Consider the following 23,494-nt stretch of genomic DNA (forward strand, 5'->3'; position numbering starts at 1 on the left):
AATTTATTCTTTAAAAACTTGTGGTTAATTAATACCAAGCGATTAAAAGTGGCCAAAAAGTCGCCTGCTTCCTCTCGCCCGCCAACGAAACCACAGACAGGTTACGTAACTCTGTCGCCAGAGCACTGCAGTGACGTCATATGAGGAACGATTTTCAGTTAGTTGTATAGAAAATGTGTAGCACGCTCATCATTTTGATGATTTCTCGACATCAACGACGACATGCCGAATCGTTGCTTTGTCGTCAGTTGCTCCTAGGGGTCGGGCGATGGTGTCCCCATGTACAGATTTCCACAGGACCCCGCAGTTCGTGCTAAATGGGTTATGTTTGTGAGTGCGAAGCGAGCGTTGTGGAAGCCTTAAACGATATCTTACTTGTGTTCAGATCGCTTCACGGAAGTTAAAGAATCAAAACTACTTACTAGTTGTAGTAAAATATGCATATGATTGATGACCATAAAGATTTTCTATGACACAACTTGTAACATAACGATTTCTTCCTCGAAGTGAGGTTGTGGTCGAAGTAACAATAATATTGTAAGTAGTATTATATTGACACCCACCTCGCTGCCAGGAGAGAAATTGTTATGATATACGCTATGTCATGCAAAATCCTATTGGCCATCAATAAAATACATATTTTACTACCAGTAGAAAGTAGTTTGATTTTGTAACTCGGTGAAAACAAACCTAAATAGCATTTATCCTCAGACTGGCGGATGTTCCCGACAGGGCGCCGCCATTTTAAAACTAAAAAAATCTGTTAGAATTAATGAGATTATAGTTTGTTTTCATCAAGTTAGAAAATCAAGACTACTTTCTACTCGTTGTTAAATATGTATTGGAATCATAACCAAACGGATTTTGCATGACACAACTTATAACATAACGATTTCTTCCACGGAAGCGAGGTGGGGGTCGAAGTCACAATACTGCGCGATAAATTTCTTGTTACATTCCCATGGTTAATGTCCACTCACCAGTATGTAGATACTAGTCAATGTGCGTCTTTAAATTTGGTCTTATAATCCTAATTAGTTTATTATCATACTTGTATGCATTTTGAAACTAAATAAAAAGCAGACGATCTGCTGATACTTATAGTGAATTTATAACAGAACTGTAATATCTAGACATTTTATAGTTTGCCAATGTGAATCATAATTCGCACACACACCCTAGTGCATGTTGTCTGTCTCATTACACTTCACGGCGAAAACAATGATTCTGTTGAATGCTACGACAAATGAATAAAAACAAAATGCAAATATTAAAATTAAAACAGATTAAAGTTATAGGAACAATATCAGGCCATTACCTTGTTCGAGGAATGTATCCATCAATATCCACAAAACTGTTCCAAATGATGTGTCTTTTAACAGTTTAATATACGAAAAAGTGATAAATCTTTTCAGGTATTGGTGTATAGTCTCATTGGTCACCCAAGATAGCACACCTGGCAACTAATTGCATAATGTCCGCCTTTCTTTAAAAACAGTAATTTAGTTAGCCAATAATGGGCAATCAATCAATGCATTGCCGGTTAATCCTTTGAAAGAAGGACGTTGTTTACACGACAGTGTATTCAGTATAGATTAGTAAATCTACATACATAAACACTACCTTTTGACAATTCCGCTGTGTAAGATAAAAGTAATTAATCAATCAGCGTGTTATCGGTTAATCCTTTGATCGATGTTTATAATGTTGAATATTTACTCCAGACACAAGAAATGCCAAATGGGAACCTTTGTCGGGTAATTTAAGTGTGTTACCACTAATTATACCTGTTATAAATTCATTAACTGACCATCAAGTGAATGATGACAAATAACATGTGTAGTATTAATTGCTGTATTGCATGTGAAAATGTGCTTATTGCATGGAATGGGCCGACACTGTTTTGAGAATACAAACAGATTTTTTACATGACATGATTAAATATCGAGGTAAAAAAACACAGAAATGGGATCAATTTAGATCAGTCATTATACAAATAGGGCCTAAGGACACCAATCGATTTTGACAGAATCGTCTATGAAAACAAGTTGTAACTCGGAAACTAGGCAAAGCAGGAGACAAAATTAAATGACAGTAGATTGTGAGAACATATAGCTTTCATTTTCCACAACAATTGTCACGATTTCAGGTTTATACAAGCCTGTAAACAAGATAATTTAACCCCTAAAATGTAGATGAATTCTGCACAGGCCCTCCAAGCTATTCCTCATATGACGTCACAGAGGCGCGCCGCTCTGATTGGTTGAAATTTCGTTCGCGGGTGAGAATTGTGCACTGTTGTCAAAAAGGTCGATTTAAGTCAATTAAAGGTCGAAATGAGTAGTTTTAATGACGGGGTTTCATTTATAACGATGCGAGTTAGTGATTTAAGTATTTTTACCCCCTAGGGTTTATGTGACCTTTAAGAACGAATTTGGTGTTCCGCTTACGACTAATCACACCCCTTCCATATGTTATGGTTAAAAGAGTACAAAAAACAAAAGTTTATTCGTTCTTTAAGTCTGGGCTAGGCCAAGCAGCCACACATACACAAGCATGTACATCGTCCTATGAGCGACACGTTTTATAGTGCAACTCACTGAGATACCATGCCGCAATTAAACATGAATACCCCACTCAGTCACATTACACTGACTCCGAACCGACCAGTCCTTGTTTTACCAAACAATGCCGAGCGCCAGACAGGGACCAACAAGTACCATATTTTAACGTCTTTTAGTACGACGCGGTCGGGGATCGAGCCCGCGACCTTCCGCTCTCGTAATACGACGAACCAGTTAGGATCCAATAAGTAGCTCCTAAGAGATCATTTACTATTAGCAGTTAAGACACCAAATTAGAAACAAATTGGTGAATGTGGCCATAAGCTGGGTTACCAAAGTAAGAAACATTTTATGCTCTAATGTATTAATGTATGTATGGGCAAATCAAGGGGTACAAAATATAAACTTATTTCTCCAAGAATTTAAACAAAGAATGAGAGATCTATTCATATCAGATTGGTTTAATTCAATCCATAACTAACTACAAAACTACAAATTGTTTAAGTATAGATTTGAAACTGAAGAGTATATAAACTCATTACAAATAAATAGGTTTTGTCAAACTGTCGTTGTGTGCAATTGAAATAGAAACTGGTAGGATGAACGGTGTTGAGAGCAAAGACTGTGTAAATTATGGAAATCGGGAAATATAGAGGATGAATACCACTTTCTTTTGGGTTGTAGATCATTTTCAAACATTAGAAAACAATATATCAATGTCACAACAATTTCTATACATCAGTTTGTTTACCTAATGTCAAACAAAAATGAAAGCACTATTAAAAATGTTTCAATGCATTTAACATCATGCCATGAATTATAGAACTTCTATATTATTACCACACACGTGGATTATTGTATCAATATATTACCCCACATATGAATATGCATATTTTACGCATGTGAAATGCTATCATATTGTCTATGTAATCTATGTTGTAATAGGCCGTTGGCCTAAATATCAACTGAAATAAAGAAACAAACTGATCACTGGATTGTCTGATCCAGACTTGATTATTTTCAGACCGCCGCCATATAACCAGAATATTGCTGCGTGCCGCATTAAACAACAAACGAACACAGTTCGACACAACGGTGTTCGGCTGTAGCAAAGTTTTAAATTGTAGGAGCAGGTTTAATACTTCCACCTTTCTCCCTGCCACGTAGGCCCTGCTGTGGCTGTTGTCTGGTTTGATTCTTCCTCGCTCGTCTTTGGCTCTGAAACAAAAAAGGGGAAGCTGCAGATGAGGCATTCCTGCCATGTACGGGCCAATATTGAAGGCGTGGAGGAGTAGATTTGTCTTTTCATCCTCGGGATTTGTCTCGTGAAAGCAACAAGAGTCGTTTATATATGGACATTCTGTATTCTGTGATTACAGTGACTGCCATACATCTTCATTAGAATGTGCTGCTGTTCGGAAACGATTGTTTTTAACTTTGTATATATTTTCTGAAAAGATGAACCGCGTAATGTTTGAAGATCCGAGTTAGAATTGGTCTTCAGCAACCAATGCTTGTAAGATGCGACTAACGGGATTGGGCGGCCATGCTCACTGACATGGATAATACATGTCATCGTATCTTAGTTGTGTAGATATCGATGCCCATGCTGTTGATAGACTAATATTCCCATAATATCTAGTATGTCCAACGAAATCACCTTGTTGATGACCGCTGGATTAGCCTACCGCCTCTAATTCCTTCTTCAATTGTTTCTTCATTGTCACCAAAGCTTCGAGTGGAATTACAACATTGCAAATAAATATACCAACGTGAATGTCATTAAGGAAAACCAAGTTCTATGAATAGTCATTCAGTGAATGCCATTCACGTGATTTAGTAATTGGCTGGCGTGAGTGCCTTTGAATGTCGCGCTGAGACAAATATATCCAAGAAAGCCCACGCTAGAGTCTAGAAAATGTGGCAAGTCTAGATTGCCACAGCTTCTGAAAATGGAGAAAGTCTCAGGGCTCCTTTTCATTATAGTTTATTCTTTTTACTATGAGCTTTTTTTCTGTAAAATATGTTCATTTCAGAGACTAGTTGTTAGTCTAACTGCATATATGCAGAGTAAGATATTGAAGTGATAATCCTCTACAAATCTTTATATGGAATGGCTGGAATGTACATACCTGGTGAGACTGTAGCCTGATTCCCAGGGGATGACACCCCCCTGACTGTGTTGTTTACGCACTGCCGTTTGCATGCAATGAGTAAGTAACAAAATAGAATCAGACAGGAAAATGCAATCCCCACATACTTCATGATAATCCCGATGTTGATGCTTGACGAGGATCTACAAGGGAATAAAATAGTCTGATGTGTAAAAGAAACTAAACTGATGCTCCGAGAAACAAGTGAAAAAACAAAACATTCAGGCGCGAAGCAAGCCATTTTTTTCGTCTAAGCCCGATAGGTTACAAAGCTTCATAGTTATGCTAAACGTCATTAGTGAAGGGTCACCTATATAATTTGATGATTTAATTTACAGCAGTTTTCATCAATGTTGATAATGGCTTTGTAGTCTCCTAGCCATTAATTAACATTGCACTAGACCTTACTTTGTCGCATGCTCTCCTAGCCATTGATTAACATTGCACTAGACCTTACTTTGTCGCATGCTCTCCTAGCCATTGATTAACATTGCTCTAGACCTTACTTTGTCGCATGCTCTCCTAGCCTTTGATTAACATTGCACTAGACCTTACTTTGTCGCATGCTCTCCTAGCCATTGATTAACATTGCACTAGACCTCACTTTGTCGCATGCTCTCCTAGCCATTAATTAACATTGCACTAGACCTCACTTTGTCGCATGCTCTTGTGTCTCCACGGTTGGTTAGATCATAATCCCAAAAAAGGAAGTTTGAATGAAGATGAATTTTCCTGAAATTTGGTGTGTTGTTTACATTGCTCAAAACAGCTCACGCGAACACATCCAGTGATGTGCCAATGCACGTGGAAAATGTGTAATGGAGGTTTTCAAGTGACATCGGTCTTTGCACTTGAGATCCTGTATCTTTCCTCACAGCGTGCTTTCAAAATGAGGCGTTTTCTGAGTGTTGAAGAACGAGGCCAAGCAGTAGGAATGCTTCATACAGGACAACGTCAACGACAAGTTGAGTGTCATTGGTAGACTGTGGCAACGATTCCAGGCGAAAGGAACTGTGGCATATGCTTCAAGGCCAGGTCTACCTCGTGTCACCACGCAACGTCAAGACAGGCACCTCAGAAACGTCGATCTCCATAATCGATCCATGACTGCAACAGATCTTCAACCTGAACACTTTAACGCCAACAACACCGGGATTAGTGTATCCACCATACGCCGTCGTTTACGCTCTGTGGGTCTTAGAGCTCGGCAACCAGCAGTCAGAACTGGAATGACCCCTCGTCATCGTCACGGATGACGTTCTGTCGTGCTCATATTCGTTGGAATCAACGCCAGTTGTCATTTGTCCTTTTTTCCGATGAGAGTAGGCTTAGCCTGTCATTTAATGATGGTCGTAGACGGGTTTATCGATGTCGTTTTGCTGATGCAACTGTAGCAACACATGACCGATTTGGTGGCGGTTCAGTGATGGTATGGGGTGGGATAACGGCTACTGGGAGGACTCCTCTTTATGTTGTCGAAGGAAATCTCACAGCTCAACGATACAGAGACGAGATTATTGTTCCATCTGTGGTACCATTTATGCGCCAACTTCCTGCATTTCGTGAGTCTCCCCAGTTTCAAGATGACCACACAGTGGACGAATTGTGAATGACTTCCAACAGCAGCAGGGTATCATGAGAATGGAATGGCCAGCTTGCAGCCCGGATCTTAACCCACTTGAGCATGCTTGGGATGAGTTAGGCCGCAGAGTTTACAGAAACCACCCTATTCTAACATGACTCTTGCTGACCTCCGTCTAGCGTTACATAGAGAATTATCGGCCGTGCGACGTTGTTGTGACATTAGCTGTTACGTTTAATAATTAAACTTTGATCCATGACAAACCTTGTTTGGTGTTCTATCAATTGTGATTGGTCAGATTAAATAATATAAGCGACCCTTCACTAATGATGCTTAGTATAGATAGTGTTGAGGGCTTGCACAGCCTATTTAGCAACAATCATGTGTAAGCCCGGGCTTTTTTTGTTTTTTTTGTTATGGTAGCTACGCCCCTGACATTGCATGTTCGAAGGAAATAGTGGTAAACACGTGATGGTCCAAAATATCTTTCAAAACATGCGTCCTACATCATTATATAATGTCTGTGAAACGTCAGTAAACGCTGGACAAATGTCAAGTTCGATCCCCTCGTTTATCAATGCACGGTTCAACACGTTGTTGGAAGTCCATTCAAAGAGGACAGATCACTCCATGGCCTGGCGGCTGACTGGTGGTACTAGTCGTCAACAAACAGCATCATATGTGAGACTTACCTCCTGTGCCTTGTCAAAGGTTTCGACATGCTCCAAGTTCTAACTGAGTTCCATGAACCAACTGGTTTTTCGTGGCAGCAGTCCCTGCTATAGACTGAGTCGCAGCAGTAGTTGGTGCAGAAGTAGGTGGTGTAGGAACTACTGTCGGTGAGGCTGTACTGTTTACAAAGCTGAATTCCATCGCATCCTGGAAGCAAGAGGTAGGGATGCAAGAGGTATGCCCTGGGTTCCAAGCTGAAGAAGTGCTGTTATAAACTACCGGGCAAAAGTAAGTTATCTAGTTAGCTTTTAAAGTAATGGTATAAACAATAAATGCTGGTACAGGTTTGAACCCAGCAGAAAACATTCGCCAAAACGCAACATGGTCCCAATAACAACGCAGCTGACCGAAAGCTTTATACGAATCGTGCATTTCAAAATGTGAACATTGCATGTGCATGATGCTCACATGACTTTACTGTTAGAAAAAGAGTCCGACAATATTTCATTCATATCGTGAGGTAGAAAGAGAACCCAGGTTCCAAGGACCAATCATGTGGAGTTTGTTTCCTTCATAAGGAAGGAATTTGTCTCCAGTAAATGGTCGTTAGGTTACATCCCAGAAGTGCGGTTATATGGCAATGCACTTATTGTTAAACGGTGTTGTAATTGTATTACATTGTTTCTGTTGAGTTACAGTAGGAGATCATAACAATTCGTTTTAACAAGAATCAGTTGTCAGGAATGTATCAATGTCAAATGTAAGCAGTGTTGTACAGATGTTTTGTGCTCCTTCAGTCGTATGTCAAATGGGCGGGATGTTTCACCTATGTATGTGGAGACACAATCACAGTGTAGTTTGAATATGCATCCCCTGGGTCTATTTGGGGTTTTTTAGTAGAGGAAACACGTCCATTGGCTTTCAGAATGGTTTTCAGGGTCTTATCAGAGTGGAATGTCACGTCGATGCTGTGGTTTTCTTTATGAGACGGCCGATGTGGTGACTAATCTGGCCATGGTAGGGTATGTTGAAACTACCCTTCCTTGATGTGTCCCTAAAGAACTCTCAACAAGATCACCCCTACAGTCTACCGGAAACCCACCCATACAGATCAATACATCCACTACCTCTCCAACCATCATCCTCAGATCAAACGAGCCATAGTAGCAACCTTGACTAGACGAGCCAAAGCCATCTGTGACCCTGCCCATCTCCCAGCTGAAATAGACCACCTCAGAGCAACATTTGTCAACCTCAGCGGCTACCCCAAACATCTGGTAGAAAGAACTATAGCCTCAACTCTCCAGCAGCAACAAGATGAATGCCCTCCTAAACCTGAACCTTCTCCTATCAGAATCAATATACCCTACCATGACCAGTCAATGGAGTGCGTAGGGTAAAAGGAATAAAGAAGAAGTTGTCATCCATAATATTTGCGTTCTACTTGAACACCAACTTCTAAATGCCTCTCAAGAACCTCACCAAAACTATGTAGCCAATCCATGTGGGACTTAATTATAATTATGTATATGACGCTAATCTGCCTTCTTGAGATCCTTATCACTACTGCAGTGAACATTGTCTTGTCAGCCACCCTGTACTACTCTGTCACTTTCATTAATTAATGTACATGACATTTATGGCCTTAATTGGTCATCCCCCTTGGCCGTGTCTGCCATCACATCAACTGGTTCAAGGAAGTGCTATTGTCTCTCTGTCTGTCCATTGTTGAGTGTTCGCCTCTCCATTGTCGTCAAAAACATTATATATGCTCACATCTATATTGGCAAGCAGTTCGGAATTCCGACTGTCTGTGTAGGGACAACCGCGAACAGGATAATGCTGCTCGTAGGAAACGCCCTAGGGTTGAGCTGGAACTCCGTTCACCTCATTCATGTATACTTGTTTATCATTACTGTATAGTCAACTAGAGAGGTTTGAACTCAACCTATTCCTCCGTCTTCGTCAACGTATTGTACGTATAATTCTGAGCTGGTTCCCCAGTCGACGCGTTGACAATAGTTTTGCCAGTCCTGCTAAAAAGGCTGATGACGTCACTTGTGCCATTCTTCTTGGATGGTTTTTAGCAGTTCTTGTCGGTTCCTGGAGGATGAAATCGGTGTCCAACTCGACCATCCATGTCGTGGCCATGGGGACATGTCAGGGCCATGGCAACATAATGTTGCTGGCAGCAAGGACGTTCTCTACAATTCGGGTTGTATGTGGGTCTGTCGTATTGATGAAGGACACCACGTGGCAACTGTACATGTTACACCGTCTCCTCCATTTGGCACGACATCCTCAACGCAACATGCTGCCTTTCGTACTTCCCTTCGATGGTAAACTGGCTATCTTCAATCAGCTCGGAACAGGCAGAACCGACTTTCATCAGGGAGGCTACCCTCTGCCAATCACGTCGCTGCCAACAACTTGCAGCTCGGACCCATCTCTCTGTAAGGTCGCATTCATCGATGATGACGTCAATGTCCGAAATTACTTTAATCGGCGTAGTTTTCCTGGGTCTGCCTGCTGTTGGTCTGTCTCATGTCAGCCTTGTCTGACTGTAATCAGTGGTGATGTTTTTATCAGTATGAGTGTCTCATGTGCCGTCCGTATCATTGATGATGCCAGTGATGTGTTTCACGTTCCACGGAGAACATCGTTGTGTTTGGGCGGTACGTTTTGTTTTGATTTAGTTTGAACTTGTGTTTTTATATTTTTGCGGCTTCAGTTTTAAAGTGGTAAAGTTTCTTTTGTCCGTCAGTTAATTTAGTCTTCATAAATGGGCAAGCACATGCCTTTCTCTCTCATTATATTACACCAAGACCAGCGTATGTGTCAAGATCACATCTTCAACCTGAATATCCAGCCATCTTGGCGTCTTGACCAAAGCTGCTGCTAGATGACGTTATTACTATTTCCAATGCTGCCTGACTATATACAACAGAGAAGGATAATGCATATGTGAGTGTATTGTATCTTGATTTCCGAAACACTGCACATCATATATCTTTTCAAATCGGGAAAGATCCGGGAACTTCGGTGATTAAAGAGCGGATTCCAAGACATCATGGCGTGTATTAACCTTGTCTAGTTTAGAATTTGTTGCATGTTGTATATTACCGAAGATAAGGTGATAACTGGCATACTGGTAACATGAAATATGGTGACAACCGTCCCAGATACAAATGTGCATAGCAGTTAAAGGCATTACGACATATTTAAATATTTGCAGTTAAATTATTTTTACTTATTTCAAGATTACTCAAATGTATAATTGTGGATGCTCACCTTTCATCAAAAGAAGTATCAGACCCAGTAAGGTGAACTTTCCTTCCATCGTGCAGCTATTCAATCTCCTGTCGAGCTGTATATTTAACGCACATGCCTGTCGGTGTTATTTCTTAAAACACATTCCTCGTATGCAGTGTCGCTGAAACTACCAGGAAGTAGATAGATTTGTGTACATTGAGCTGTTTTGGATATGACCTATCACTTCGCACACATGTGTTACAGATAGGTTATCAACAATTCGATTGTGTGTCTAAGTTATTGATAACAATGTTTATACACTACGGAGGCATTCTGTATGAAGGAGGTAAGACGAAGACATGACAGCGGTTCGAGACATATAACGCTCATCTTGAAAGGCAAACACCACCGCATATTAACATTGGAAAAGTACACTGCACGTAATTGTAAACTAAACGTACAACGATGCAGAAAGGCATTTGACTATTAAATCACTACCCGCCACAGATTCCAAGAATCACTTAAACCAGTCGCTGTATTACAAATGCATATACAACACGTAGTTTCATGACGTCATGACGTCACATTGTTTGATGTGACTTCACTTGTTTGTCACATCGTTAGCACAACGAGATACCATTTTGAGAGAGTGATTATGGTCACAAGGCCGATCTTTATGTCACACATATACACCACTGATCAAAAGAATATATACCTCAAATTATATTTCATATGAAAGGAAAACGAGCAAATACAGTCACTCATTTCATTTGAAATTTATTCGGAATATAAAACGCCTGAGAGTAACCAGTCTCGGTTATCTGCCGAAACAGATTCATGTCTGACGTAAAAGGAAAATAGCAGTTACAATTATATCAGTGGCTGGGTAATGATCAGTGATGACAGCACCAACTGTACGCGAAAAGGGTGACCATATTCTACCATAACATCCATCGTTTAGGATGGTTAAGCCGTGCACAACTTTTCACTCACTGAGGTAGGTCTGATAACAATTTATTTGAACGCTTCCATAGCACCTCGGTAATGGAATCAATTTTTTCTGTGTGACCTCCTGACGCAACTCTTGACACAAGTTCCCTGATGATAGCATTGGATTAGCGGTCCCACTTCGCCAATAATACACGCTCCTCTAAGACACGCTGTGGCACTTTGTACTGCATGACGCTTCTCCTCTGTCGTACACCAGTTATCCTCTATTGGCGTGATATCGGAAGAGCTAGATGCACAGGAAAAACCCATGAAGGTCCGGGATGGATTTGGTCTTCAGTAACCCATGCTTGTCGTAAGAGGCGACTAACAGGATCGGTTGGTCAGGCTCGCTGATTTGGTTGACACATGTCATCGTATCCCAATTGCTCAGATCGATGTTCATAATGTTGGTCACAGGATTGTCTGGTCCAGACTGAATTATATCGAACATTCCACAACGGAGCACGCAGCCCGTGAACTAAATGCAGCACGTGCTACACGAGCCTGTGATATTGATCGTCGCTGCTACTAGAGGAACCTGACAATGTGATTGACTATGGCCCTATTGGAAATACTCAAACAACCGCTTCCTGGTCTCTAATGACGTTATGGCTTCAAGTTGTTTGTCAAATCGTTCTCACTTAGAGCTACCATTTCTGAAGACCGGTTATGACAAATATATTTGTCACACAAATAAATACTGATCAAAAGACAGCACACCTCGAAACGAGAAAATACAGTCACTCATTTTATTTCAAATTTATTCTGAATATTAATAGTCAAAACAGAGATTCACCAGTCTCGGTTATCTGACGAAACAGATTCATGTCTGACGTAAAAGGAAAAATAGCAGTTACAATTATATCAGTGGCTGGGTAATGATCAGTGATGACAGCACCAACTGTACGCGAAAAGGGTGACCATATTCTACCATAACATCCATCGTTTAGGATGGTTAAGCCGTGCACAACTTTTCACTCACTGAGGTAGGTCTGATAACAATTTATTTGAACGCTTCCATAGCACCTCGGTAATGGAATCAATTTTTCTGTGTGACCTCCTGACGCAACTCTTGACACAAGTTCGATGATAGCATTGGATTAGCGGTCCCACTTCGCCAATAATACACGCTCCTCTAAGACACGCTGTGGCACTTTGTACTGCATGACGCTTCTCCTCTGTCGTACACCAGTTATCCTCTATTGGCGTGATATCGGAAGAGCTAGATGCACAGGACAAAACCCATGAAGGTCCGGGATGGATTTGGTCTTCAGTAACCCATGCCTGTCGTAAGAGGCGACTAACAGGATCGGTTGGTCAGGCTCGCTGATTTGGTGGACACATGTCATCGTATCCCAATTGCTCAGATCGATGTTCATAATGTTGGTCACAGGATTGTCTGGTCCAGACTGAATTATATCGAACATTCCACAACGGAGCACGCAGCCCCTGAACTAAATGCATCACGTGCTACACGAGCCTGTGATGTTTATCGTCGCTGCTACCAGAGGAACCTGACAATGTGATTGACTATGGCCCTATTGGAAATACTCAAACAACCGCTTCCTGGTCTCTAATGACGTTATGGCTTCAAGTTGTTTGTCAAATCGTTCTCACTTAGAGCTACCATTTCTGAAGACCGATTATGACAAATATGTTTGTCACACAAATAAATACTGATCAAAAGACAGCACACCTCGAAACGAGAAAATACACACATTTTATTTCAAATGTATTCTGAATATTAATAGTCAAAAACAGACATTCACCAGTTTCGGTTATCTGACGAAACAGATTCTATCGAGCATAAAACGGGAAAAGGCGATGAAAATTATAAATGGATCACTGAAAATCCGTGACGACACCAAATGTTCGTGAAAACTGTACTAGGCATATTCTGGCCTATCGGTAGTACTGACAAAACAACATGATCGCTGTTGATTCGCTGACCAAGTCATTCCACATCTCTGAAGAAGAAGAGCGGATGGTCATTTATCTTGTCTAATCTAGACATGGATCATGCCTGGCAGTGCTGACTGTGCCGGTGTCCTTGCAGCTGATGGTGAGGTTGATGCTGGGCCGGTAGTCCCTGGATATTGGTTAGAGGAGGTGATACCTGAAACTGAAAGTTGAGGACGTAGCTGAGCGCTGTGTAGTTGTCAGTACATCATCATACCTCTTCATCATACCAGCTTCTAAATGCCACTTAAGGAAGTTGCGTGTCAGGGCTAAAGGTTGACATGTGGTTTCGTATTTGACCTTGTAGCTTCGGACGTTAGTCATTATGCATGATTTTATTGATAAAATATAACTTTTATTGAAGAATGTTGTCTGCTGTTTACACAGTTACCGTTGATATGTACATTCAATCCTGGCAGCAAAGTATTGAATCATCATCATATTTGTCACACTATTCTAGTATAAAGAACTTATTCCAATGCGAAACATATATCCATAAACTTGAAAATAGAAACTTAGTTAGATCGATGTGTAAATTTCGTATATCTCTTCATGATTTCAGGGTAAATCAACAACGTAAAAAGAAAGTCAATGATAATTCTAATATAGAATCTATTTGTTTGCACTGTGATATGAATGTTGTAGAAAATGAATACCATGTTTTCTTTATCTGTAATAGATATTCTCTACTCCGTAATGAATACTTCTTGTCCATCAAAAAATATTGTAAAATTACATTAACTTTGCAACAAATATTAAACACACATGATGTAAATATATTACGTATATTAACATCTATATATCTGCTAAAAATATTTAGCTTAAGATCTTCTTAATGTAATTTTGGTCATGTGACAACGATTGTATACCTTGCAACAAAATAGTACTATGGGCCATCCGGCCTAAAATACGGAATAAAATTTGAAATAAAATGTACAGTTACCGTTGTACCTTGTCATACAAGTTGCTATCGGAAAGAGAACTCAGATTGAAGGGATTTATTACCCTGGGGTTTGAGGCTGGCTTTTTGTTCGATCTATCCGTTTAATCAGAGCTTCAGGACAAACAGAGCAAGGATGAACCACCAATGTGTCGGGACCGATATGTCTTGGCAGTTTAACATTTACAGTACATCTTTCCTTAAAATTGAACAGAATCTAATGTTCTCGGATTTGTATGTCTTTCATCAAGTAAAAAAGCGTCGAATATTTGTACTTGAGCAAACAAAGCTTGATAAAACCTGTGTAGTGACTAACGGCCGGAGGGAACCTCACCTTGTGCAGAACACGAGGTATACTGCACGTACTGATCAATGTGGTTGACTTGAAGAGTGCCTCGAGAACGGGCGAAATACACCAATTTGACATCCTGAACAGGGCAAGCGAAATACCCTCGTAATTCAGAATATTGGCCATGACTATAGTTAAGATGATGATGATGATGATGATGATGATGATGATGATGATAATGATGATGAATGGAATACATTTAACAATTGCTTTGTAGGTGGAATGTGACAGGTTTCGGATTGCAGCAGGTTCCACGCAACTGCCTCTGCCACAGAGGACGTTACTCCATAACTTCATACAGGGGCCGTGATGATTTTTTTCTGACAATAACGTGAACTGGATATTTGCTTGTGAAACAACTGGGTCACACCCGTAACTCGGAGTTACTGTGGGCCAGAGGTACCTTTCACGAAGCAACCGTTACTAAGGTTAACCTTAACACCCATTCTTTAACATTGCACTAAGGCTACCTTAGTGACTTACGATCACCTTAGTGCTTTGTGCAAGGAGGCCCTGGAAACTAAATGTGATGATTTCTGACTGTTCTTGGAATTCTTATAAATATACCTTTAGCAGAACTACGGCAAGACGGCAAGTGTAGATAGAAGTGACAAAAGTCTTTCCTCATTCATAAGAAATCTTTGCTAAAAGCAGAGATGATTGTACAGCTGTGACTACATCATGAGCATATATTTGTTACAGCAGTACTACATCTGTACGATGTTAATTGTAAACAAACCAAGTCTGGGCCAGACAATCCAGTGCGCATGTGCGAAAAGGTGATTATATCCTGGCCCACTGGACATCATCTTTGTCACAGATGCATCAAGTTTCGAAATGTCCTCCATATGTCCACCGTAACGTATGAAAGCTTTACTCAGGCCGTGAATGTTGTAACCTTGATCAAACAACTTCTGAGTAAGAGTGGTATGAAGGTATTTGTGGTGGTATGAAGGAATTGGTAGTGGTATGACGGTATTGGTAGTGATATGAAGCTATTGGTAGTGGTAGGAAGGTAGTGGTGGTGGTATGACGGTATTGGTATTGGTATGAAGGTACTTGTGGTGGTATAAAGGCATTGGTAGTAGTATGAAGGTATGTATTTGTGGTGGTATGACGGTATTGGTGGTGGTATGAAGGTATTGGTGGTGGTATGAAGGTATTGGTGGTGGTATTAAGGTATTGGTGGTGGTATGAAGGTACTGGTGGTGTATGGCGGTATTAGTAGTAGTATGAAGGTATTTGTGGTGGTATAAAGGTATTGGTAGTGGTACGAAGGTATTTGTGGTGGTATGACGGTATTGGTATGACGAACACACGTACCTGTTGGGTGGGTATCCAGATTCCTTGGGTATGATTGTACCCTGCTTTTCTTCTTGCTGATTGACAAGCAGGCACAAACTAATGTAAGAAATGTTGCAATGCCGCCGATCGAATACCCCACAATCTTTCCAACATTGCTGGGACTAGATTTGGATGAGGAGCTGAAAGGGTTCAAAGTAAATATATAACGTTAACGCCATGGAAAGATAGGTCTCGAACAATATATTCAGTTTGACTGAAAATGGCCATAGTCATGGTAACACTTCAATACGGACAACTGAAAATTCGAGAAATGGCAAATATGACCACGTGTATCACAATTATCCTTTTTCATATTGCTATCTGGAAACGTTTCTTGGTATGTACAATTTAATCAATTGCTGACGAGATTATTCAAAATTACACGAAAGGATGAGACACAATGAGAGATCTAAAACAAAAAGAATTATAAAAATGTGATAACGCATAATGACGATGACATTACTGGGAGGTACACAAGAATATATTTCACAATGGTGACATTACTCGGAGGCACACAAGAATATATGACATTATGACGATGACATTACTCGGAGGTACACAAGAATATATTTCACTATGGTGACATCACGATGACACTACTCGGAGGTACACAAGAATATGTGACATCATGATGACATTACTCGGAGGTACACAAGCTATGTGGCATCATGATTACATTACTCGGAGGTACACAAGAATATATGACATCTTGATGACATTACTCGGAGGTACACAAGAATGTGTGACATCATGATGACACTACTCGGAGGTAGACGAGAATATATGACACCTTGACAATAATATGAAGGCAATCAGGGCTACACAAGAATAGGTAGACGTGTATGAACTGTAGGTGAACATGTAATATCACTGAGTCACACAGAGGAACATAAGAAGAGAAGTTATAAACAGACTTCACACAGAGACACTTAAGGTGAGATTGTACAATAATATGATTTGGAGCTACTAAAGAAAATGTGTCATCAGTACATGTCAAGGAGCCACAGAAGTAGATGCCATACAATAACGGCAAAAGTAGAAGCTACATAATAAGGAATGATAGCATGACGATATGGCTAGGAACTACACATGAAGATGTAATTTAACATAGCAGCTCTGAGTGAGTGAGTGAATGAGTTTTATTTTACGCCGCTTGTAGCTTGTAGCCATATTCCAGCAATATCACTGCGGGGGACACCAGAAATGGGTTTCGCACATTTTTGCCCACGTGGGGAATCGAACCCAGGTATTTGGCATGACGAGCGAACGCCTTAGCCACTAGGCTACCGGATCGCCCCAGGGCAGCTCGGGCTTACCCATAATGAGATGAAGTAATCATAAGAAAGTGAGCAAGAAGGTGTGATATAACAAGAAGATGGCTGGGACGTGCACAAGACAATGTGATATGATAGCACAACTAGACACTACACAAGAAGAGCTTTCACTAATATCCTGCTATTCTGTGGCCTCATGGCAAACATGTACGTACATATATGTGACTTACCCACTCCAGCGCGACGGGCTCGAAGTGCTCGAAGTGGTCCAAGAACTCCAGGAACTACGTGGGTCGTAGAAGCAGCAGTCGTCGTCATATAGTGAACCGCAGCAGTAATGAGGGCAGTAGTAAGTGATGTAAAAGCTACTACCGTGGGAGAGGTACTGTTTACAAGTCCAGCCACCTTCAGACGCTGGAAGTAAGACGTGGAGAGCGTGTACAACGTAATTATTCCATGACGACTACAGGGGCAAAAACAATGGGCCATACTTCCGTCATTAAAGCTGGGATAATGCTGAACGGCATAAATCAAGAACAATTTTTAAATTAATTAAAAGCATTATTTTAATATTATTATAGGATATTTATATAGCACACATATCCACGCAAATAGTACATGCTCAAGGCACTGAACTGGTCCCCGATACAATCTATACACCGATACACTTCCAGACAGTTCGAGGTATTATAGCATGTTTAATTTATCCATTCTTTCACTGTTTTCAAGTTTACTAAAAAAATATGCCATTTTGGAAACCCACCTTCCATCCAAAGAAATAGCAGAATCAGTAAGTTGAACGTTGTCCGCATGATGCAGCTGACCACGCTACTGTCCCCTCTACCGTGGATGCCTGTGAGTGGTGAGTCCTTGTAGATCTGTTGAAAGGCTCACACCTTGAATGCAGTGTCGGTGAAACAACGGTCGACTATGTTTACCAGGAAGTACGTAGATTTGTGTACAAAGCACTGTTTTGGATATGATTTATTAGTTCGCACACATTTTAGAGGTTAGTTCCCATGAAGTAGAATTCTAAAAACACAGGAGTGAGCCTGTGGGGGATTACCTTCAAAAGACAAACAAAGGCCGTTCTATGTTTTAACACGCACAAGGTTGATAAAAAAAGTTGAAGTGGTAAAGAAACGAAATAAGTCTAAACTAATATTTAACATTTCATGACATAATTTATTTGATGAAAACTTATCATATGAAATATCAATATATTAAATATTGCACCAAACATTACCAGTTACAAATATGTATTCTATTATATGTACAATTTAATTCTGACAAGATTGATTAATTGTTTCATCAATATCACTATAGAGTTACAATTCTGTTACACATATTCAAACATTCAAGCTAGTTCAATTCCATATCATTCATTCCATACTCGATCTAAGTAGTTACAACATATCAATGTCTCCAAGCGCAAGTCTATGTTTCAGGGTGGACAGTTCTCTCTGGAGGTGTGGATATTTCTTTTTCTTTGACTTGAGAGTCAAACACTTTCCACTCGCAGTCTCTCCGATTTCCACTCAAAAAAAGCACTGATCATAATCGTAAAAGTAAATGTAAAATGATGTACACAGGCATGTGTCACAAGGCGTTCGAGACCATCTCAGTGATCCGGTCCTCTCTCCATGATACAAATACTCATACAGACAGATTATTACACGAGCAAGTGTGTCATATGCCTTGTACGCAACGAGTGTGGAATTTTGCATTGCCCGAGCAAGAGCTAAACAAACTGGGGAAGGAGTAGGATATAAATGATGTTTTGCTTTTATGCTGTGCCAATCACATGACAATGGCCGGAGAGCGGAAGGTCGCGGGTTCGATCCCCGACTGGGTCATACCAAAAGACGTTAAAATATGGTACTTGTTGGTTCATGCCTGGCGCTCGGCATTAATGGGTACAACAAGGACTGGTCGGCTCGGAGTCAGTATAATTTGTCTGAGTTGGGTATTCATGATTCACTGCGGCATGGTATCTCAGTGGGCTAGCACTATAAAACGAGCTTAAGTCTGGGCTAGTACAAGCAGCAGCACATACACATACACACGCATGCACGAAATATTCTCAAGCACGACGATAAACCCAATTTCACCTCACCTCACCTCACATGACAATGACATGTGGCCTGTTTGGTCATGGATTGTGCTACGCCGCGACTGGGAAGCTTTAGGTTTGGGATTTGTATTGTGCCAACGACCGATCTCCATTGAGAGGGCAATCTCAATTTGACCTATGCCTTTTCATCATGCTACAACACTGTTCTGGACTACATTTCAAATGACAACGCTACTTCTTACGAAACGCCATTGTTGATGTGATGGACTGGCTTTTCCGTTCCGGGTCGAATCCATCAATGAGCTGGGAGTTCGATCTGGGCAGCAAATCAATCAGTCCCAGCCCTTGTAAGATCCTTGATCAAGGGTCCGTTGAGCGAAGGCGATACATTCTGTTGAGAGTGTTCTGTCAGGTTCCCCTGTTCACGACACGTTCTGTTGCCGTCACTGTCGCCCTACGTGATCACGCTCGTTATTGACTTCATCTGTTTCAGCTGATCTATCAGTGTGAAGTTCGAGTTTGGGGTCACAGAACGTCATGAATTGTTTCCACACTGTAATGTATTGTTACCTGGATGATATCAGAATGATACGCATCAATTTTCATAATAATGCACATGCAGCTTATATTGCGGGATTCAATTTAACAAGAGTCACATTATATATTTGGTTGATTACATGTGTTGTAAGAGGGGGGGGGGTTCTGGTTCATATCCGCCATTTTGTTTTTATGACGTAACATAGCTGTGACCTTTGTGTGACCCATCCTCCTTCGGGAGTCCCCTACTGGTGTGTGTGTGTGACCTTCAGGTTGACCTCATTTCGAAATTTAGCTGCTATTTATTGGGTCAAAATATCAGGGCGCATTTTGTTAAATCTCTAGCCAGTTTAAAATACGCTGTCACACAAGCAACAATTCTTAATGTTTCGATATCTGTCGACAATAAACGATTGTACCTGTTAATATTCATTGACAATTGATAATACATCGCAGTTAATTTAGCAAGTGGGTAGCATTAGATCAAATCCCCGTGTTAAAACAAACGTAGACCTTCACAAACGTCTGGTCTTGAGGGTGTTTTTTTATGCATGTACTATGCCCCGTTGACGGGTGTGTTTAATCTGTGCGTGTGGGGTATATTCATAAATAGAGAAGATCAAAGGAATGAAAGAAACATCAAAATGCAGGTCCCCGTAGGTTTACCAGATAAGACGGTAGGTATGTCAATACCTCACGCGACGCGGTTTGTTTGCCTTTTCCGGCGAGCGCCGGTGAGCACTATCTTAAGTCAACGAGATAAGCTACATCCTACTGGTCACTGAATATCTCAAGTAGTTTGATTGTACAGTGATGAAATGAGTGAATTAATGAATGTCTTTATTTCCTCCAGATAGGTCCGAAGATCCTCAAAACATCATGGTTATATAATTATATAATTAACAGAATACTCAACAAACATACACACACACACACACATATATGTATACATGTACATACATAGAATATGGGAACATTTCCCCAAATATATACAGGTTACTTACAGTCAGGTATTGGCTAGATTATTAACCATATGTAAATTGAGGATATCTTTTAGTTTATACAAATACTTTGAGAATTCTATAATAGTGAAATGCCTTGTTATTTCATCAATATCATTGTTATTGGCCCAAAGAAAGAATGCCAGCATGTAATGCTCTTCCATTATCTCTTATTTTGATATACATGTAAATATCAAGATTATCGATTAGAGTTGAGAAAAATACATCTCTCTCTGAAAGTAGAGATCCACAGTTTAGGATAACATGGTGATAGAAATCGTTAGCGAAGGTATTACATTTTTTACATTCTTTTGATAGTTTGCTTCCGGATTCAATCCTTATTACATATTGCAATTCTTCTCTCAGTTCTGGATATAACAATGCCATGCTGTATAAAAAATGAGGTGAAAGTGCTGTATGGATTTTAGAAGATCTGGACACGTCAGCTCTGCATGATAGTTTATATTTCCAAACTTCTTCCTCGTGGTTACTTATTTCATTTACTACAATCTTTCTCCACTTATGTTTCTCCGGGAATTCTCCTGTGCAGATGTAGACAAATACATAATGAAGTAAGTTATTTTTCTTAGCTGCTGAAAGCAGTACTCCACATACACTGTCTAAGTTCTTGGTATGAGACTAATAGAGTGAGGTAGATGCACAAAAGATTGTTTTACAGATTGGGACACATGATAAGCCTGTTCACCTGTAAAACTTTCACTTTTACTCAACATTTTAAAACTTTACTCTCAAATTTCAAACATAAAAAACACCATCTTATGTCCATGTTTATGACACTATTTGACATCATGTGACACATATGTTACTCACATGCCGTTAGCCGCTCTTATTCCACAGACAGTACAATGAAATACTGGTGTAAGCTTCTTGTGACTGTATTGTGTGGGGTATGAAGAGGTTAGGACCTCCTTGTGTTAAGAATTGTATTGTAGCTTAAATGTATTCAGTGACATAGGGAGGATTATTTATCAGTTGTAAAACAAAGATTTGTACAAGGAACAGTTGTACAATCCTCCAGCAATGCATTAAGCGAGTGAGTGAGTTTAGTTTTATCTTGCACTCAGTAATATCCCAGCTATATGGTCTGTAAATAATCGAGTCTGGACCAGACAATCCAGTGATCAACAGCATGAGCATCGATCTACCCAATTGGGATATGATGATGAGATGTGTCAATCATGCCAGCGAGCCTCACCACCAGATCCCGTTAGTCGCCTCTTACGACAAGCATGGGTTACTGAAGGTTCATTCTAACCCGCACCTTCACGGGTACAATACATTAAGAAACAAGAACGATATACAGATTTCATTGTTTATTAGCTCCATTTCAAATTAGTAGGCTTTAGGTAGGAGCTCTCCCAAATGTCTACTTTTACATGTTGTGCTAATTGTATTATTGCCCTTCCTCAACGTCTTGTCCTTCACTCTCTACATCAGATGTCATGTCTTCATAATCATCATCAGTTAAGTCTTCTACCCAAGATTTATATTGGTACAGCTTGGAAAACACGTCATGATAAAGATTATTCGTGTCTTGTACTTGTTTCAGTATTCCTGTTGCCGTGTGTGACATCGTTTAATGATTCATCATCATCATCAGTTTCCATTTCGGGACATTGTTTATCCTGTAAATGTCTTTGTAAGTTGTGGTTATTGCTAAACACTTGACCACAATAGTCACAATCTGACAGAGGACGTGGTCTCTTCACAGCAGAGAAGTTGTCTTCTTCCTCCCACTTCCTTTTCACTGGGGATATTTCAGGTGGACCCACTGAAGACTTTTCAGGACACCAGTTTCTTCTGTGTTTTTGCAAAATATTCACGTCTTGAAACACGAGTCCACAGTCATCACAAGATGGCATTGTTGGGAGGTTTTCTTCACACGTCTGCTCACTCTGAACGTCTAACTCGGACTGAAATGTCCTAGCTTGGAGGCCTCCTTTTAAACCTTTAAGTCATGATGGGTTGTTGGTCAATATTGTTGTAGAACAGAAGAAGAAAATGACAGTTTCTTCGTTGTGTGGGATCCTTACTGTAATACAAATTCTGGTTCAAGGCTATGACTGAGAGATTACGATGATGACTTCCTTCGGTAAAAAAGATCTGTAATGCGTGGATCTTTGCTGGCAGTAGACATTAAGTCATCGAGGATAACCACGTTCACAACACAGGGGTCCAGAAACGCATCCTTTTCAAGGTGAGAAGGAATGCCTTGATGAAATTCAACGTAAGGATAAACACAGGCTTGAATGGTGTTATACAGTGGCTGCCATCGTTTGTAGAGCCACATAATACGTTCAGGATAAGGTGTAATGTTCATCCTTTCTAGAGGCTGCTCCACAAAGTAGGTTTTCCCACAGGAGGAGGGCCCTGAGACGATCATGGTAAATGGATGTAGGAGCCTAAATTCTTCCAATGACTGGGTAGTACTTTCTGATGAATGTGGTTGCACTGGTTGCATCATAGGTGATGGTACTTGTGGTGGTGGTGGTGGTGGTGGTGGTGGTGGTGGTGCTTGTGGTGGTGGTGGTGGTGTTGTGGTCGTTGTGGTTGCTGCGTTGCTCGTCTGTGTTGATTTCTGAAATGTCTAAGCATGACATCCCTTCTGGAAAAGTCTGATTGCATACGGGACACGTTGTTGACTGCATGGTGGTCCGAGTCTAAATGGCAGGGAACCATGTCTACAGGCTGCTTTTATCTAAAAAGTCGTCTTTCATTTTTTTCATTGGAATCTGGGAGGAACTTCCAGCTTTAATCCCCCTTTCTTCTGCATCTGAATAAG

At 40.5% G+C, this 23,494-nt stretch overlaps 2 protein-coding genes across 3 annotated transcripts; both read right to left on the bottom strand.

Annotated features, from left to right (window-relative positions):
• Positions 1–3,009: 3,009 nt before the first annotated feature.
• Positions 3,010–10,400, bottom strand: LOC124253043. Its single transcript, XM_046686761.1, has 4 exons — positions 10,263–10,400; positions 6,992–7,178; positions 4,697–4,860; positions 3,010–3,782 (listed from the first exon to the last, which is right to left on the bottom strand). Exons 1-4 carry the CDS (start codon positions 10,309–10,311, stop codon positions 3,700–3,702), a joined length of 483 nt encoding a protein of 160 aa, XP_046542717.1. The 5' UTR covers positions 10,312–10,400; the 3' UTR covers positions 3,010–3,699.
• Positions 10,401–12,914: 2,514 nt separating this feature from the next.
• On the bottom strand, positions 12,915–17,997 carry LOC124252997. 2 transcript variants are annotated; one of them, XM_046686712.1, is made up of 4 exons: positions 17,843–17,997; positions 17,310–17,493; positions 15,785–15,945; positions 12,915–13,329 (listed from the first exon to the last, which is right to left on the bottom strand). In XM_046686712.1, the coding sequence occupies exons 1-4, from the start codon at positions 17,889–17,891 to the stop codon at positions 13,220–13,222; spliced, it is 504 nt and encodes a 167-aa protein (XP_046542668.1). In that variant the 5' UTR covers positions 17,892–17,997; the 3' UTR covers positions 12,915–13,219. The 2 variants fall into 2 exon arrangements, with proteins under 2 accessions (XP_046542668.1, XP_046542667.1); XM_046686711.1 differs by having other exon boundaries at positions 12,915–13,335.
• Positions 17,998–23,494: the final 5,497 nt, after the last annotated feature.

The sequence above is a fragment of the Haliotis rubra genome, unplaced genomic scaffold (genome assembly GCF_003918875.1).
Source record: "Haliotis rubra isolate DU_JTF1 unplaced genomic scaffold, ASM391887v1 Scf53, whole genome shotgun sequence".
Lineage (NCBI taxonomy): Eukaryota > Metazoa > Mollusca > Gastropoda > Lepetellida > Haliotidae > Haliotis > Haliotis rubra.

Excerpts from the sequence above, each read along its gene's own strand:
- LOC124252997 (XM_046686711.1), bottom strand. The coding sequence starts at position 17,891 with ATGCGGACAACGTTCAACTTACTGATTCTGCTATTTCTTTGGATGGAA. Across the intron at positions 17,494-17,842 it reads GCTATTTCTTTGGATGGAAG|CGTCTGAAGGTGGCTGGACT; the intron begins GTGGGTTTCCAA and ends TCTTACTTCCAG. Across the intron at positions 15,946-17,309 it reads AGCCCGTCGCGCTGGAGTGG|CTCCTCATCCAAATCTAGTC; the intron begins GTAAGTCACATA and ends GAACCCTTTCAG.
- LOC124253043 (XM_046686761.1), bottom strand. The coding sequence starts at position 10,311 with ATGGAAGGAAAGTTCACCTTACTGGGTCTGATACTTCTTTTGATGAAA. Across the intron at positions 7,179-10,262 it reads GATACTTCTTTTGATGAAAG|GATGCGATGGAATTCAGCTT; the intron begins GTGAGCATCCAC and ends TCTTGCTTCCAG. Across the intron at positions 4,861-6,991 it reads CCTTTGACAAGGCACAGGAG|ATCCTCGTCAAGCATCAACA; the intron begins GTAAGTCTCACA and ends ATTCCCTTGTAG.